At 45.6% G+C, this 18668-nt stretch overlaps 1 protein-coding gene across 1 annotated transcript in view; it reads right to left on the bottom strand.

Moving 5' to 3' along the window:
* LOC311360881 (cadherin-2-like) overlaps nt 1-18668 on the bottom strand; it is a 64651-nt gene that overhangs the window by 24304 nt on the left and 21679 nt on the right. Inside the window, exon 3 of the mRNA XM_084480979.1 lies at nt 1671-1882. Within this exon, the coding sequence (XP_084337105.1) occupies nt 1671-1882 (212 nt within the window). The remainder of the gene's footprint in view (nt 1-1670; nt 1883-18668) is intronic.

Genomic DNA, 18668 nt, shown 5'->3' with positions numbered 1-18668 from the left:
GATTAGGAGATGCGTGATGATTCATGACAATAATTGTGCTGGGAGAAAGATAACTGCCTATGACCTCGTCAACTTAGCCAGATAGAGAGGGAGAGTCGAATCCTGATTTCATTACAAACCAATCGGGGCCAAACCTGCTGCTCTGTTGTCCGCAGAAACACGTACGAGAATTTAGATTAAAATTTTATTTTTTTAACCAACTAAAACTATCGTGGGCAGCGCTGCCGTTATCCTACATTATTTATGTGAGGTTTATATTCAAGTGTGGCTGAAACTATTGCCTGCCAATGTTTATCTTTTTTTTTAAGACGCATTGTGTTTTCCTAACTGAAAAGATAGCGGTGACTAATGGTGTCATTAAAACCACATAGCTGCTCGGACTCGGGTATATTCAGCGGATGTCACGAGGAAAAAAAAAGGGGGTTGATTTTAGAAAAGGCCGCCTTCATCACTCCCTGCTACCAGGTTCATTTAAACCCGGACGATTATCGCACACTCTGCGATGACGTACCCAGGCATAACCGTCGGCATGGACGTGTTGTTTGGAAACGGGATAAAACAGGGGAAAAACACCTTTAATGAGATTGCCCAGCATGCAGCACATATTGAAGTAGCCCGCGGTGCCGTTCATTTCAGAACAGTTTGGCTAGAGATGATAGGCACGGCACGAGTCTTGGTAAAAACAAGCAATGCTATTGTATTAAGGGGATGTTCATTAAGACATGAGAGAGCCCCTAATCTGGAATCTCACAGCCATGATTGCTATCCCATGCTCACAAAGCTTTGCTTATAGGACATGGGTAAAAAAAGCACTGCGTGGCGAATGAGAGTACAGGAACGCGTTTGGAGTGTGTGGGTCAAAAACCCCCCATTCCAGTACATTTTCAAAGACACCACGTCATCTAATTGGGAAGGATCCCATAACCGAATGGAATTGGGAGTCAAATCCTCAATGAAGGTCTCCAGGTTTCACAGTCACGCACTGTGAAACCTGGAGACCTTCATTGAGGATTTGACTCCCAACTCCATGGGCGGGGCCACATGCGGCGCATGATTACAGAGTTCCCCTCTGATCCGCAGCCAGACACAATATTACCCGACACACAAGGACATGCTAATACCTAAACACATGACTAAACAAACGCCTCCAGTGAAAACGGGTTTGGAGCGGCGGCCTACACCCAAGGCAGACGCTCTGCGTTTGGACCAGAGTCACCGGCAGGGGGCTGGGGGCCTTCTGGTCGCCTTGTTTGGGGTTTGTTATTAGGTGAGAGGGCAATAACCCTATGAGCACCAGTCAGGCTTGGTGAAATCAACATTATGGGCGGGCTTGTTTTGCATCTGCGCTTTGCTACCCACTGACCGTGATGAGTATATGTTTGTGCCCCTAGTAAAACGACACATTAAGTTTTAATTAGCGAGCATCCATCCAGTCTCCCGGAACACCTGCTACAATTTAGAGAGCGAGTCATGTGTGAATGTGCTGTGCGGCTAATAAGCGAAAGTTATTTGACGCGCGGGGCAGAATTGATTACGCCACGCTCCTGGAACCAGGAACACAAGTCGAGACAATCAACAAGGACGATTTGACGATATGATTGTGGTGGTGGTTCTGTCGCCGGGGGCGGGGGGACGTTTGGACGGGATAAGGGAAAGGAGTGCCCACACACCTGATGCGTGTGAGGCGTCAGCTGGATCTTGGTCTCCCAGCGCTGGTCGGCGGCGGCGCGGCTGGCCGTGATCACGAGCGGCGCCGGGCGATGCTCGGCGATCCGGAGGCGTCTGGCGGCGTAGATCACACCGTCCGCCTCTATCCGGAAGTCGTGCGGCCTGCTGCTCTCCAACGTCACCGGCTCCTCACCGCCGCAATCCTCGAAAATCACTGCAGAGGCACGGGAGAGAGAGAGAGAGAGGATTGAGGAGGATGAAAGAAAGAAAGACGTCTGGGGCAAGTCAAAGAACATTGACAAAAACCTGACAGCTTAAGAAAGAGATCAAGAAGGTTTGTAATAGAATGCGAGAGGGACTGATTATTATGTTTTTGAAAGAAACCGAAACAATGGAAACAAAGACGGACAGACATTCGGACAGACAGTCGGACTGTCATTCTGAAAGACAGTCGGACAGACCTCCTGGTCTGAGCTACAGTCCACTCCGCGGTGCTTCTTTAAACAGTCCACCACGCTTCTCCTCACTCATACATTATTCACTTCGAGCTGAGCCTCAGAGGTATGTCTCCAAACAGGTGGGGCGGTGGGGGAGTGAGAGACGGAGAGGAAGGCAGGAACACAAAAAAAGAAACACAGGGAGAAAGGATGAAGAGAGAAGGAGAGATAACAACGCTGAGAAAAATGGGTCTCTCGGGGGCGGTTTCAGAAGCCCATTAAATACCAAAACACTCCATTTAGAACCCTGACGAGGCCAAACGTTGTTTTCTGGGGCGAAGAGAAATCACCGGTTTAAGCCCTTTGCTGGAAGCCAACCCAGAGCCACGGCGAGAGAGATCACCTGTGCCACACTAGGCCGGGTGAGTCTTACAAGACCGAGTCCCCAGTGACAGACCCTGGGATGTCCTCCGCAGAGGGATACCAATCCTCCCATCCTCTTGTACTTCATACAGTTGTACAGCATGCACATGCACCAAATACAGACATGAAGCCCCCCCCCCCCACACACACACACACACACACACACACACACACACACACACACACGGGAGGGGCGGTTCAAGCAGTCCCTGAGCGCCACAGTGGCACTCATACAACACAGGTTCGTGTTACAGGTGAGTGACAGTACAGCACTGACAGCTCATGTCGCACAACACAGCAAGCACACACATATACACACACACACACACACACCAAAAGGACACAGAACACAAACAGACTATACCTCAGATCCTCTTCATCTCGTACCTTTACCCGGATACATTTCCCTGACCACCACCTCCCCCTCCCACACCATCTCCAGCTTTCGCTCGAAGACACATAGATTTCCCACTATGCCTCGGTGTTCAAAGCACACACACACACACACACACACACACACACACGGCAAAGTTTCCTGCGAACCACGAAAGATGTGAACGCTGAGACACAGGGCTTCACACTGGCGCCACGACTGCGGGTGCCGCATTGAATTATTGAAGCAGACGTGGAATTACTTAATAAAAGCCTTGGAGGAGGCTACCTAATCTTCCTTTGTTCCGCTACCATGGGGACAGGGGGGACGTGTTTCGCAGCGCCCCGGCAACCGGGCCCCTCCTGCAGGGGGGGCAGTGCCGGGGTCGCTACCTGCCCCTTCCAGAGCCGGGAGGAACTTAAAAGGATTAACCTCGGGGCCAATTTATTTGGGGATGCTGATAAGGGGGCAGACAATGATAAAACTTCAAAAACCCTGTGCACGTGCATGGAATACACAAACAGGCGGGTGCTGGCAGCAGAGCCGCACAGTGGGTGAACACACGCGTTCGGCTTGCCATTACCCGTGCCCTGGACAGGCGTGTTTATGAACGGGCGAGACGCAGGCGAAATGTACTTTCCCTGTGGTTGTTTTTTTGTCTTTTATTCTTTTGTGTGCATGGGGGGATCAAGAGGCACAATGTGTTGCAGCAACACAGCAGGAAAGGGACAGTCAATTCCGCCCCTGACAGGGGACTGTTATCAAAGCGATGAATATTGGTAGGATAAAAAATATATAAAATAGGTCCAGAGAATGATGTTTCTTTCCTTTCAATGTACAGAGAATTGTAAAGGGAGGCGGAGAGAGGGGGCAAGAGATGCGAGAGAGGCGGGGAGATGTGGGAGACAAGGAAGGCGAGATGGCACTGCAATTGAAAATAAACCACTAAAAACATCTTAATATATTCATCCCAATGAATAAAAATACAATCTTGTCCTACTTTATCAAACCCCAGCAGAAGGACAAAAAAACACCTTCGACATGGACAAGGCTGCTATCTTGTTTCTGACAGGCTTTAGAAGTAACATTTCAATTTAAAAAAAAAAGAAAACTAGTTTGATTTAAAAAAATATATATTTTCACGGCAGACGACTCCAGCGAGGGGAAACGTGATTCATCTGACCATCAGCGGGGCTAACAGGCAGCAATTGAGCTTTTACCTGCAAAAAGGTTTCCCCAAAAACAAACAGCTCTAATAGTGCTGCTGAACTGCAGTTTGAGTCGACCACCCCTCTGCCTCTTCACTGGCCCTGTCCGAGCACCCTTAACCAATTAGCTGTGCTCCTTGTCTGGTGGAGAGGGGGGCATGGTTGACTTCAGCAATACAGGTGACCTTCACTCCCAGACCGAAGGTGTTGCCTTGAAGCAGGGCTAACTGTAAGTCTGAAGTCTTCCGGCAAGCACCTTAGCCGCACCCCCCACCCTCAAGTCAGCATATCAGGGGAGGAATACCAAGTACTGCACCACACACACACACACACACACACACACACACACACACACACACACACACACACACACACACACACACACACACACACACACACACACACACACACACACACACACACTTAACATGTCTCGAAAAGTTCAAGGTGAGGAAGGGATTCGTACCGGCTCCATCAAGGATGTTGGGGATTATGGTTTGAGTCATGTGTGCTACAATGTAAACATGAGTACTTTGTACTGTGCACCTTTTGGCTTTGTGTATGACATGCGTCTACCTCCTTGTTGGTAGTAATGCAACCACCTCCATTCACCTGTATCAAAAACAAATCATGTAATGCGACGTTAAGTGTGGAATGACAAATTAATAAATGATTAAAGGAAGAAAAATACTCAGTTTTTTGTTTGTTTGTTTTTCCTCCCATTTTAACCGCTCCCCAGGGTCAATAAAGGTAGCTCCATCCATTAGAATAATTACAAAAGTCAATATTAGTTAAAATTGGTTGGCCCAAGATGGCAGAACAATTGAGAGCTCAAATTAAATCACATCTAAATTAAATTTCAACCCTGCTTTATTGAAAACCGTCAGCCAAAACACACAAACCAATAAAGGCCATTGCCCAAACATAAAATACAACCATCAGATTGATGTCATTCGATTTGAATTAGACATGGGGGTGCATTGCTAAACTCTGACGATTCCACAACATCATTCCACCAAAATGCCCCTTCCAAAGTCCCTGACAAATAGGCATGGCATTTCCATGATCCATTCTGCTGGTATATTTGGCCGCGCCTCATCGCCAAATGTACGATTGCCATAGCACACGTGCTATGGCGGTCTACAGCATTTGCCTTGGGAGCCTATGTGGGCCAAAGCCCTCTCGGAGCCCGGCTCCGGCTCTTTAGCAATCCCTGAGATTTGGCCAGCGCCTCAACACCTCTGGGAGGCTCCTCGACCGTCAGCCACCATGGTAATTGTTGCACCAACTCCCGGCAGAAAGCGGCATTTTCAATGATAATGAATGGGGATGTGCAGAGTGTGTCTGTTCATTTATCACACCCGGTCAGGAGGCTCAGGAAGCCCCGGCAGAATGTATGGCAGGGCGTGCTGCGGAGAAAAAGAAAAAAAACCTGGAAGATGTGGGGGCCAACTGTATCTAGATGCACTGGCTCCCCAGAGGAACCAGGGTAAGAGGGATCTCCGCTGCCATGCCCTATCCGACATGTCGTCATGGACACAAAGATAAAAGCCTTTGGTTTGGACAGAAACGCCGATGCAGCACAGGGGCTGCTGGGGGGGAGAAAAGAGAGGCAGAAGGGGAAAAAACAAGGCTGTCAGCGAAAAAGGGCGGCCCAACTAAAGCCCCACACCGGGGCCCAAAATTACCTCTGATTCAATGATCCTATTCAACTCCCTTCAGCCCCCCCACCAGCAAGCTTCACAAAAGCCCAAACTAACCTCTCCAAAGTGCCCCCCTATTGTCTGCTCCAGCACGTGATCACTCCCACTCAGACAAACCCCCCCCCCCCCCCCCACACACACACACACACACACACACACACACACACACACACACACACACACACACACACACACACACACACACACACACACACACACACACACACACACACACACACACACTGATGTTATGAAAATGTTAGCGGTTCTACTGGCTTTATGCATGCCTGCCAGCATGCACACTGTGGGGGAGCAGACAGAGTGCCCCTCCTTGTGTCATACGTAATAATAACGACAATCATGAGGAATCAGGCGGATACTGAGAAAACAAACTATTTATTTTGCAGTGCGTTTGTAAATAGTGAAGAGAAAACTATTACATTTTCTTTATAATAAATATTGGAAATATAATTATAAACATTGTTTTGTGACATTCTACTTCATATGCTCTAATAGATTGTTGCATGTATGCGATACAAAAGATTAAAGATTTTTCATAAAGGCTTACATAAAATCCTAGAAAGCCTTTTTCGTACATAGATAGGTATATAGCTTTATTGTTTTCCATTCATTGTTTAATCAACCAATTAGAAACTTTATTTTGATACCGTCAAGCTAAGTTAATATAAGAAATATAAGAAAAGGTTCATTTTGTTTCGCATTTATTGTTTAAGCCGCCCACTACTATTAACTGCATTTTAATACTTTCAAGCTACGTTAACATAAACGCTTTATTTCTCACAAGAACATATAAGTATCATTTGTCATTTTGAAATGAGGTCTTTGACAACTGTGAAGCATTCCAGAAGAGGTGTTTCATCAGTGGCTGTGGAGAAATGCTAACCAGGGCAAATGACCCAGGTGGCTTTCCCCTTGGGCAGGCGGTAAAACACCCTCCCCTGACGAAATGCATTATTCACAAGCTATGTTCCGGATAGGATGTATACAGTGACCCCATGCTGAGACCCCTACCCCACCCCCACCCTCGCAGAGGATGAGATGGAACAGCGCTCTGTCTGAGACACCCATCTCCGCCCCAATGTTTATAAGACTCTCATATGTTCCAATGCAAGTCTAGCTGGCTCTTCAGATTTCAACTGAAAGCGCACCGATATTGAAATGTCCAGCCGTGTTGAACAATGGGTCACACTTTAACTATGAAGAATTACCTCGTCAACATAGTCGTAGTTTTCCGGCATATATTATTAAGTTAACAGTAAAAGCATAAGACACATCATGCTAATGCTAAAATATTAGAGCTAAACGCTGAAAGAGCTAACTAACGATTACAGTGACCCATTCCCTTATAAATAGTAGTTTACATACTGTTAGATCATGTCTCATTTTGTCAAAGACAAATAAGGTAAGTAATGTAACTCTTGTAGATTACTTATCTACAATAAGTAGATTACAAATATGAAAAGAAACCATGCAGTTGGAGAGAGAAACTCATAGCAATTAGCATAGAGTGGCGTGGCATTGTGACATGGATAGGAACAAAATAATGGATGGCAACAAAAGGAAGTTGCATTAGCATTCACTCCGGCAGTCTCCCAACTCAGGAACCCACAGAGCTGAAATCTACCTGCTGAGTTTCATCGTGGTAACAGCAGACTAATAACGGTTCAAACATTACATATAGAAGAGCCTAAGTGTTTCCTCGACGATTCCTGCCAGCAGCTGTTGTGAGGTGTGTGTGTGAGGTGCACTATTTCAATGTGCGCAGGGTGCTGATGTGCGTGTGCACGGTGCTCATGCGTGTGGACGTGGTCACTGATTCAAGGAGTGCCCTGGTGAAATCCAACATAAATGGCCTAATACAATAGTATAACTATTAGTGCGGTCAATTTTTTATCGCAAGGTTAACTTTTTTTGTTGTTGTTTTTTGCCCTTTTATTGATGGACGATGTTACATTGTGTGAGAGATTATTTTTGCGTGCGAATAAGTGAGAGTATAAGTGCGAATGACTGCTCCAAGTGAGAATGTGAGTGTGAAATTGAACACTGCAGAATATGGCATGTTGTTTTCAATAAAAAAACATTTGAACAAAGCAAGCCAATCCACTTTTCCATGTTGATAAGGGGAATAAAATGAGAATGACAGCCCTATTAACTATATAACGTAACAATAAATACACAGGTACATTTCTCGAGGCATTATTCTTAGCACAACACCGTTTTGAGACTGCAATTTGTAGCAATCCTGTAATCTGGGCTTCATAATACTGCTGTCTCTGTTCTACACAATCAAAAATGGAAAATACTTTATTATCGAGTCACTTATTCTCTTTATGCTTCTATGTTGAGTCATAAGCCCTTCTTGAGCTATTACCACCTACAGTAACAACATGTTCTTTATTCTTTGAGCACTCATTTTTCGTAATTTTTCTACAATACGTCTCCACCGACAGTTATGGCAATAAGTGCAGTAAGGTATCTGACATATATGTTTTTAAATCAAACATAGCATATTCTGAGGCATTAGCAAATACATTTTGGCATGGCTGATGGCTGCAGAGGCAATAGTCATCCAGTAGTGGCACCACTGTGTCATTGCTGACTGCATGTAGGAGAAACACTGCTCACGCTGTAAGAGAACGAAGCATGATGCTTTTCTTTTAATGTATATATAAAAACGTAACATTAGCAGATATTCCCTCAGACTATTTCTAGCCATAGGTGACGTACAACACAACAGAACAAATCAAGGTCTTTTGTTGGATAAATTAAATAATTTTGTGTTTTCCAGAGCAATGACAGCCTGGCATTGTGTGGATTACTGTGTCACTGGAGCCAAGGGCTGATAAGACTAAGCTACATCCTTCAGCAGTTATCAGCGCATAGCTACCGGGATTTTGCTCTGTGAGCCATCAAGACGAGCAGCCTGATACAGGGGCTTTAGCGGGGTATTAAACTGACCACATTAACAGGATGTCAACTCCTCTCCAACTCTCTTTATGGTGCCTTTCAGCTTTAAGCCTCGCTAGTCTGGTGCATTGAAACAGGTGAGGTTTATCGTCCGCAGTGTCTGATGGAAAATACACTAAACATAAAAGGAGCTAGCTTGAGTTGATCAAGTCCTTCTGAATCTTAATCAACATAATTAGAAATGAGGTGGTGAACTTTATGTCCATTACAGCACTCCTTTAGCCCTGGCGTGAAAGGTCAGAGGTTTTTAATTGCTCTGCATCTCCTTACGCACTGCCCGGTGACCTGCACACCTCGCTTCTTCCAAAGTGGTTACGGCCTTCGTGCCGAAAGAAGGACTCGGGCGTGGAGATGGAAATAAGAAGGATAGAGTGGGGGAGACAGAAAAGCAATCTGTGTGCGCTGGGAGGCCGGGAGCAGGTCAAGACACTGGAATGCCTTTTTTCGGTGGGGCGGTTTGGGAGGGGTGGGGGGAATCAGACTGTGGATAAAATGCCATTTTACCTTTTTGTCTACACTCTACTGCGCTGTGTACTGCAGATGTCATTTCCCTGTGACCGAACAGTGCAGCAAAAAAACATTTGAGGATATGCGCCGTTGCCTCCTGCATCCATCCCCACTGGACCAAGCTGCTGTTCTGACTGAGGACAGTCCCATTTGACACACGCTGAACCACATCACGAGCCGTCTATTAGGGCTGGGCCATATGGACCAAAAGTCATTAATATTTTCAAGAAGAAGGTCAATATAAGATATATTTGTTGACGCAATAGCATAGTTGCCGTTGCCGCGCTCCAACTCGTCATTCTACATCGGGGGCGCCGCTGTGCTTTCATTTCCAGCCTGCCTGCGTCGCCGTGCTCGTTAACCTGCTTTGCTGATTGCAAACTCAATCCTAAATTTGGGTGTAGGCCAGGGTAGCTAAACATGTAAAATTAAATCAGTCAAAAACAGTCTGAGCAAGATGTGGCAAACACGTTTGACGGACACCATGTTTCGCGCTAAGGGGGGGGTTTAAAAAAGTGACGTGAGTGGAAGAGCGGGGCCGGGGCAGAGTGTGTGTGAGCAGTGTTGCCAGATTGGGTAAGATTTCCCACCCAATCGGGCAACCCTGGGACCGACGCGCTGCAGCCAGTATTGCCAGATTGTGCGGGAAATTTGAACAAATCTGGCAACACTGTGTGTGAGCCAGATGCAGAGCGGGACGGAGAGAAATAAGCAGAGTGATGAAATAGCAGGCGGCAGGCGTGGCTCGGAACGGCTTTTTTTGGAGCAAATGTGCTGTAATTTCAACGCAAATTGAAATCGATGTTGACGATAGCGCCTTTTTCCATATCTCGTTTGAAGAAATATCGATATATTTCAAACATCGATCTACCGCCCAGCCCTACCATCTATGACGTATTAATTGTATTGCATATGAATATACCATGTATTTTATGAAGACTTGTCTAAGATCAAAGATAATATTGCCTGCTGCAGAGTAATCCATTCTCAAAATGTGCCCGTTTTGCCATGTTAACAAATATTTGAGTGTGGGGGGGAAATCATGTTAATGGTTAGCCATCGGCCAAAACCTCCCCCACAACCTCACCCCTAACCAACCTGACCTAGATAATTCAAACTTATGTTGGATTGTTTTTACACGGGTCAGCACGTGTGGGTATTCTCTGATTCGGGCTGCGCATTTGATAGAACGTGCTTAGCCGACGGATGACATTTTGGTAGAAGATAGTACACATGAAAGGCAGCCTCATCAGCTGATCAGTGTAAAGCTCAGCTCTGTGGTGCCAAGCACAGCATATTTTACTGAAGCGGTTGGAACACGGGGGCTGGGAACTAAACTGCCTGAGTGCAACCTGTAATGGGGCATTAGTTAGCTCTTTTGATCTGAGGACCACAGCTTCAAAGCTATTTACCATGCACCCTTGATCATCTCGGCCAGGACGCCTTCCACACATGTTTAAGAAAGGAAAAGAAGGACAGGATGAACTAAAGAAATACGAAGGAACCAACAAAACAAAGGCAGTGAATGTACATGGATTGCTAATTTGGTGTTTGTTAGTGGTTTGCCCGGAGGCAAATTGCGGACTTTGACCGTGAAATATGTACTGGAGAAACGATGGATGTTCATTAATTATGACAATTCAGCACATTAATTCGTGGGCTATGAATGATTTTGTGTGTTAGTTCAGAAGGACCAGATAATGAAAACCAACCGCAACGTGCCTTCGAACTATAATAAGTTGCAACATATAGACGCTTTGCAAATGAAAGTGCAAGAAGACAAAGCAATTTCCCGCGGGCTTGACCAGCCCGGAAGCCATTTATATGTTATCAATTTTGATAGAATTAACACTGCTGTACATTAGGGCGTGATTAAATTCAGACAAATTGCCTAACCTCCTACGCCTTTGCGCTACACTCTGTTCATTAAATGCTACAAGAGCCTGCTCCATCCACAGCAAACACAACCGTCATGTGTGACAGGGCTGGTGGCCTGTAATCATACAGATATTGCGCACCCCATGCATATTTACATACAGACTGTTTTTAAAGGGACACACCAATTGACCTCCCCGCCCTGAGAGTTCAACGACGGAAATGAGCGCTGTTGCCTCTCAAAGCCGTTTGCTAACAAGCTCATGTGAGGCGATTCAGATTTTCTCGAGACGATAACGTATCAACAAACGTGTCACCTGGCGGCCCTTATCCCGACAGAACACACAGACAATGCTCGTATAGCATCACGCTGCGTGAGGGCCAACCCGTGTGACATCCATGGCCCTAGCACACAGACAATAACAACAACAATAGTCACCACTACATGCACCACTTGGTACAAAACATCCGATCTCATTTATGGATGGGGATGGCACTCATGGCTGGTTTTCAACGAAGCCTGACCTCTTAGGCTTACCTAAATTAGGAAAAACAATGACGGCCCTGGGAATTTTAATTATATTGATTCTATATAGGCCAGCTCCTTGATATCAGCAACCTATGTTTGTGTGCTCCAAAGATGCTCTGGAATGGCGACCAACGACGGCCCTAAAAATCGAATACTAATTAACAGGAGAATAAATAGCTAATAAAGACATTGTTAGTGCTGGCTCCGCCTTCCAGGGAGACCACCATGCATGCCTCCCCTGCACAGCCAAGTTGTCAATCAAAACGCTGCAAATGAAAAGCTCAGGTAAAGAGCGCCACGGTCCAGTGCTCCCAATCACAACTGAACACACACCCGCGTGCACACACACTAACGCACACACAAACACACAGTGCTGTATTTTTTACCTTTCGTTTTTATGTCTCCCATAAACACACACACACACACACACACACACACACACACACACACACACACACACACACACACACACACACACACACACACACACACACACACACACACACACACACACACACACACACACACACACACTTTCCTTTAAGCTCCACGAGCTAACCAAACAGAGCCGTTGTGGGGCGAAGGGGTGGAGAGAGGAGGGCGGCGGTGACATAACTACACTGTGGATATAAAAAGACCAATTAACGGTTCACGGAGGGAATGTGCTTAATTTTTATGCCGTTGTGCACTTACCTCTAAAAGCTACTGAAAAATTGAAAACTTGAACTGGAAATAATCCCCTCTGCCATTGTGCCACTGCACATAAAGCATGGGCTGGCGTGTTTCGTGTTGCGGGATTCTCAGGAGCGATGCTAATAGAATTGCAGCACACTGCCTTCTTTCCTTGGGAGGAGCGGGAGGGAGAAGGAGAACGCAAAGGAGAAATCGAGGCGTGGTGGGAAGGGAGAAAGGATGCATGCAAATCTTTTTGGCTCGGAAATGAAGCGGAAGACAAAAGAAGACGAGGCAGGGCGTCCCCGGAGAACGCCATTATACAGTAAGACAGTAGTTGGTACAGCTCCTCCCCTCGCAGCAAGAGCAACAACTGATTTGCTCAGGCCGTTTATGCATGCACAGATATCAAATACCCACAAGGCTTCTCACACCCACACGTACAGAAACGAGGAGCATGTATGTTTAAGTAAGGACTGCATGTTATGATAAATGAGGCTTGCAGTTGTTATATGATGCACATATATAATTAATGAAACCCAACAGTGCAGTATCTAATGTACATATTGAGATATACAACTCATTCCAAAGACATCCAAGTACGAGTTCATGTTTGGATTTAGTCACTGCTCTACCACATTAACCAAACAGGGTGACATTCTGGTATTGTGGCGAATCATTGCCAGTCTCGGATTGCTTAATGCCAAAACATTAACCATGAGAATGTCTTAGCTTTCCCTCGCCCTTTGGCCCATTTTGCGTTTGGGCAGTCAATGGGAATTCAATTGTTAAACAAGGGATTTCCTCACTACATTAGAAAAAACAAAAGCAAAGAGATGGAAAAAAAGAAGCTTTGAATAAAAGGAACCTGATTATTTAAAGAAAGAAAGAAAGACAAAAAAAATTCCAATGAAAAGAGGTTTGGTCAAAGAGAAGGATTAATGCAGCTGCCAATATACAGGGTGTGTGCATTTTTTCCACTGCATGTTTGAATCAATAAGTGTCAAATTCTACTCAAAACACAATTAGCCCATCCTTTCGGGAAAAACATTGGGAAACATACACAGGAGTACGATTAAACCCAACACTGTGTTGATCTCCGGAAGCTTGCAGATTCACCACGTCCACAATTTTGTCAGCTTGTTACAGTGCACTACTTCGGGGAAGGGAAACAAACACGCACTTGTATACATTTACAAACAAACAATGTGTCAGACCGAGCTAATCCTGCTGCACTTGCATCTCCTGCTAGAAAGAAAGCCATGAGCTGGGTGTTCCGGCTGTCACTTTCAGCCTGCCTTTACCTGCTGGTTCAAATGAAGGCAGGGAAGAGCACTGCGTAGGATTTTCATTTTCATATCTGTATCTCTGGGCTTTTTGATAGACATTCCTTTCATATTGATTGAATAGAGTTGTGTAATTGCCCGACTGTCTTTTTCCCAGAGCAATCCTCACATTGAAGACGTTCCTAAGAGCTCAGCCGCGTTCTGAAAGCCTTCACCGCTCAAACCGTGTTTGTGGTGTACGAGGGGGAAAGTTGGTTTACCTAATACAAAGAAGTCACATGTTGATCCTTCTGCTGTTGTTCTCTTTGAAGAATAGCTCGATTTCTGAAACGCAATGCAGCGTCAATTTACCAGAGACCGACATCTTTGCATTAGTGTGTCTGCCTTTGATATGCATGGCTTCTTTTGACTTCAAGGCAGAAGCAATTTGACACAATCCAACCCGGCAAATTGACATGCAAGAGCAGGCCTCACCTTAAACTAATGCAGTGTGAGCAACAATCCATTGCTCATCACAACTGCACAAACAATTTGATTATCACAAAAGGCATTTCCATACCAACAAATAACTGAAATGGGCAATATTTGCGGAAATGTTGGGAGAGGGAGAAATCCATCTGACTACATGCGTGCTAGCAGGCCAAAACACGTTTTCAGAGTAAGCACACGATTCACGTAATATATATTAAACAGGAGAGGGCTCACTTCATTCTATGTTGTGTGTCACACACAAAGAAATGAGTGCAGTAACCCGAGCAGGGTGTAACATCCAAAGAAGGAGCAATAACGCTCACTGCAGAAACGGGCGACAAGGCTAGTATAACAACTAGCCACGGCGAGAGACTGGGTTGGAAATGGTGCAGATGCTTTGTTCCCCACACGCAAGCTCCGATGCCGGTTGCAAAAATGATTACGACATCCAAGAGTGCACGAGATGTAGCTGTACGACTGCATGAGCCCTACAAGAGGAGAGCCCCTTCTCAGCCCACATGTAATCAGCTGAACTGAACGGGTTCAGCAAAGGATCTGTGCAGCTGCGCTTTATTACAGACACAATAAGTACCAGATTAGGGGGGGAGAGGGGGGAGAGATGGGGAAGTCGAGGGTGAGTGAGAGGAAGGAGGGGGATATATCTCAGGGAGAGTGAGAGAGAGCAAGAGTGAGCGAGAGAGACTGACTCCAAAAACACATCTGGCCTCAGTTTGTGTTCAGCTGTAACACCAAAAACCGCAAGCGCGGCCATGTACAAATCTGTCTCCACTTGGTCCGGCCGCCTGCGGAAATGTTACCAGACCTCAGGTTCTTAAACTCGGGGGGGCCCGTGGGAATCTTCTGTCGCCTCACAGTGAAAGCCATGTTCAAGAGGGTCACAGCGACATCAACCACGGTGGCAAAAAAAACCCATATACTTCGTACTTGTTTTGAGGCATAAAAGAAAAAAAGGACAGCACGACCAACCGCTTGCTGCTGTTGAGATTTGTGGTTATAGGTTTGTACATTTTTGAGTGGTATTTACCTCCTACTTTGATGGAACGCTTTCAGATGGATGCTGCCATGATGCTGACTTGGTTATTAAGTGGGCTTTCAGGACCCGTGAATGGAGACAACAGCCATAGCTCCTCTGAGTTTCCATAACAGGGACACAAACAAAACAAGCAATACAGGCGCATAAATATAGAGAAAAAGAGGAACAGAGAGAGAGGAAAATACAAGTGTCTGGACGGCCCGGTTGTTAATGCTAGCTCCAAGGAGTAACGTGTTTGCCAACAGAGATGGATTCACCAGAAACATAGCCCCACTCATTAGGAGCGGGTTCTGTATTTGCTGAAAACATCCCTGGTTTGTACTACCCTATAAACAGCTCACACATAAGGAGTGATTAGACATCTAACCACATGGTGGTCTGCTTAGCCTGCTCCTGTGTGGCCCCCATTCTCCCCCCTCCCTTTAACTCAGAGGGGGGTCTTAAGATATCCCAATTATAGAAGCTCATAAAAGCAATGATCACCAGATCCGTCATGATTCGTCCAAAATAATGGGCAAATTGTTAGTGAGAGAACAAACATTTAAAACATTGAAGAATTGAGAAAGATTTGTATTTAACCTGACTTCAAGAGTGTGTGTGTGTGTGTGTGTGTGTGTGTGTGTGTGTGTGTGTGTGTGTGTGTGTGTGTGTGTGTGTGTGTGTGTGTGTGTGTGTGTGTGTGTGTGTGTTTTCACAGGGACCGGGGAAATCTACAGTCAGCAGCAACTGGCCGTCGGGCATCCATTACACAAACACAGACCAAGGCAGCGCTTCCACGTTAGGAAATAGTTTGAAGGATTAAATTGTGCCAGGTGCAGTCCTATTTTCTTCAAGAAAAGTCCCATGCCAGGGCCTCCAGGTACCAGAATAGAGGGTTCCTCAGACCAGGGATTGATCGCATTCTTCAGAGCATGTGAATGAGCGTGCGGGGGCGACTGGGGGTCCGCGTGGCTCTGACTCTTCTGCTGGTCCCATTACTCAGATTGCTGATCAGGCAGTGGCTGAGGGCGTCCAGCTATCTGCAGGGCCTCTAAATCACTTGGCCGGGGATGGGGGCCCCAGCATTTCCACCGGCCCGGACTCATTGCGTTTATTGGTTGGTAAAAATGTGCTACACTAAAAGTATTACTTACAAAAAAAAAAAAAAAGGAAAGAAAATAATTTTGTTCAAGGTTTCGCCCGGGACACGGTTTATGTGAGTGAACGTACGTTTGTGTTCGTGTAAGCGTGGGCGGAAAAGAAAAAAATAAGTCATTTCTCTATGAAGTATTTCTGGTTGGGGGTAGATCTTATTAATGAACCCAATCCCCTCTGCCAGGTTTTTATTTCCTCCAGGACCACCAGGGACGGATCAGACAACATAGGCGTTGCCAGTGGTGGTCGCCCAAGACGAGTGGCTGAATACTTCATTACACGGATTCGATATCGGCCGTCTCCAACCCTGCGTGCTCCACGATGGGAGCAGTAAAGCAAACTTTAATATCACGGCCGTGTTGGAGTCGCTAATCCTCCGGTGCAGAGGGGGGGAACCGCGGCTGTAAATCCGTGTCCGTGGCGGCTGCTGTCGACCGAGTTCCTCCCCGGATCACACTGTGGGTCTCCTCTGAAACCACCTCATACACAAAACGTGGCAGCCGTAAATACAAATAAAAAAAAAGCCCAGCTGGCAGCTTTACAGTCTCACCGCTTCAATGATGTCAGCGTTGTGCCTGCATCGTGTGACTCTGACACTTCCCTCTGTTTGTAAGGCTAACCGTTGGTGTTAAGAATTGAAAGGGCCTGGGCAAGGCTTCAGTTAGAATCAGTTGTTGTCAAGATGTTAACCAAAAAACTCAATAACAAGCTGCGTTTTCTCTTTCGCAGGATGGGGAAATCTGTCTGACCTCATTGTGAGCTATGAGGTCAGCGTATGACTGTGCAGCCCAGACCGTCAGCGATGCGGTTCCCTCTCCATTTCCCTCCGCTTCGCCAGATGGTTTGGATCACGTGAGCGCCAGAGTCGCACTGGGCTTTGGAAGAGAGTAAAAGGTCCAAGCACACTAAGTATAGGCCTCAGTGGTAATTACTTCAAATGAACGGCACATCATGTTATTTGGCCGATGTATAAAACACATGCTGTCCAACATATCCGGGGAAGGAAAACAGATGCTGTCGGACAGTTAATAATTGTGTGTGCCAAGTTGAATGCCCTGCTGCACACAGTAAATATAAAGAACGAACTTTAGCATTGCAAAGGTACACCAGCATACACATTTCATCTTCCAAAGCTAATGCCAGACCCAAAAAGCCAGCACATTGGTGTAGACTAGGTAAGGCAATCAAAAGGCAATTTTGTGCAGAACTTGGAGGGGGTGGTAGTGGTTATTGTTTTTTAAATATTTCGGTTTGCGGTAAAAAGAAAGAAGAGATTACACAGAAAAAACAATAATTAAGACTAGAGCTGTCCGTAATTAAAATCCACTCTAAAAGCAGAACGCATTGACGGTCGCCTGGTAGGGCTGCAACTAACGACTATTTTAATAGTCGACTAGTCACCGACTATTGAATTAATTACAAAATTATTAATTATAAATTAAATTTAGCATGAGGTTGCTTTAATTATGTGGCAAATGATAATAAACACAAGAAAGATGGGTACTTCAATGAAAAATGCATCTTTTATTCAATATATATATAACTGAGTTAGTAACTGAATTACTCTATAATAAGTAATTAGTTACCAGGGAAAGTAATTATTTGCGTTACTGTAAAAAAAAAAAAAAAAAGTAGCTTTGTAGATGCGTGTGTCGTTGTGGGATGCTTCATTAAATTAGAGTTGCTTACAACGGATGTCGACAAAGTCTTTGCTCCTGGACATAATGTTCACTTTACATGCACATTCTTGCCTTTGACCTCAATGAATTTGAAGTAGTGCTTATATCTCCACCTTGAAAATGCCAACTTTTCATCGGATTGCTCCGGACTCGCTATCTCTGCTGCTTCTTCGACTCTGTTTGGTGTTTGTGTGTGCGGGTGGCACGCGTATCCTGGCTATCCTGGCTTGTGTGTAAAAACATTTGCTCCGATTGGCTACCATGAAACACGACTCTGCCTTAGCCAATCATAATCGCTTATCTCATTGTTAAACCCGGTCTCCTCACTAGCAGTTTGTGTGTGCAGCCAGGGGTGCGTTCGGATTACACCGTTTATTCAATCAATTCATAGTAACGCACCGCATTAAACTGTCAGTAAAAGTAATGGTGTTGTAACGACGGAAAAATGAATTAGTTAGATTACCCTGTTACTGATAAAATAACGGCGTTACCTAACGCCATTGTTTTAAACTGCGTTATTACAAACACTGCTCGGATGAAGCACACGGTTTCCACACCGCAGGCGCGGTTATCCACCGAGATAATAATTTTATTTGGACAACAAAACGTATTGGCTTTAATGTTACTTTAATCTTACCGAGGCGAGTCAGACTCCGTTTCG

Source organism: Micromesistius poutassou, assembly GCF_964030765.1.
Source record: "Micromesistius poutassou genome assembly, chromosome: 16".
Taxonomy (NCBI): Eukaryota; Metazoa; Chordata; class Actinopteri; order Gadiformes; family Gadidae; genus Micromesistius; species Micromesistius poutassou.
The sequence above is the reverse complement of the archived record's forward strand: the minus strand, read 5'-3'. Positions and strand labels throughout refer to the sequence as shown.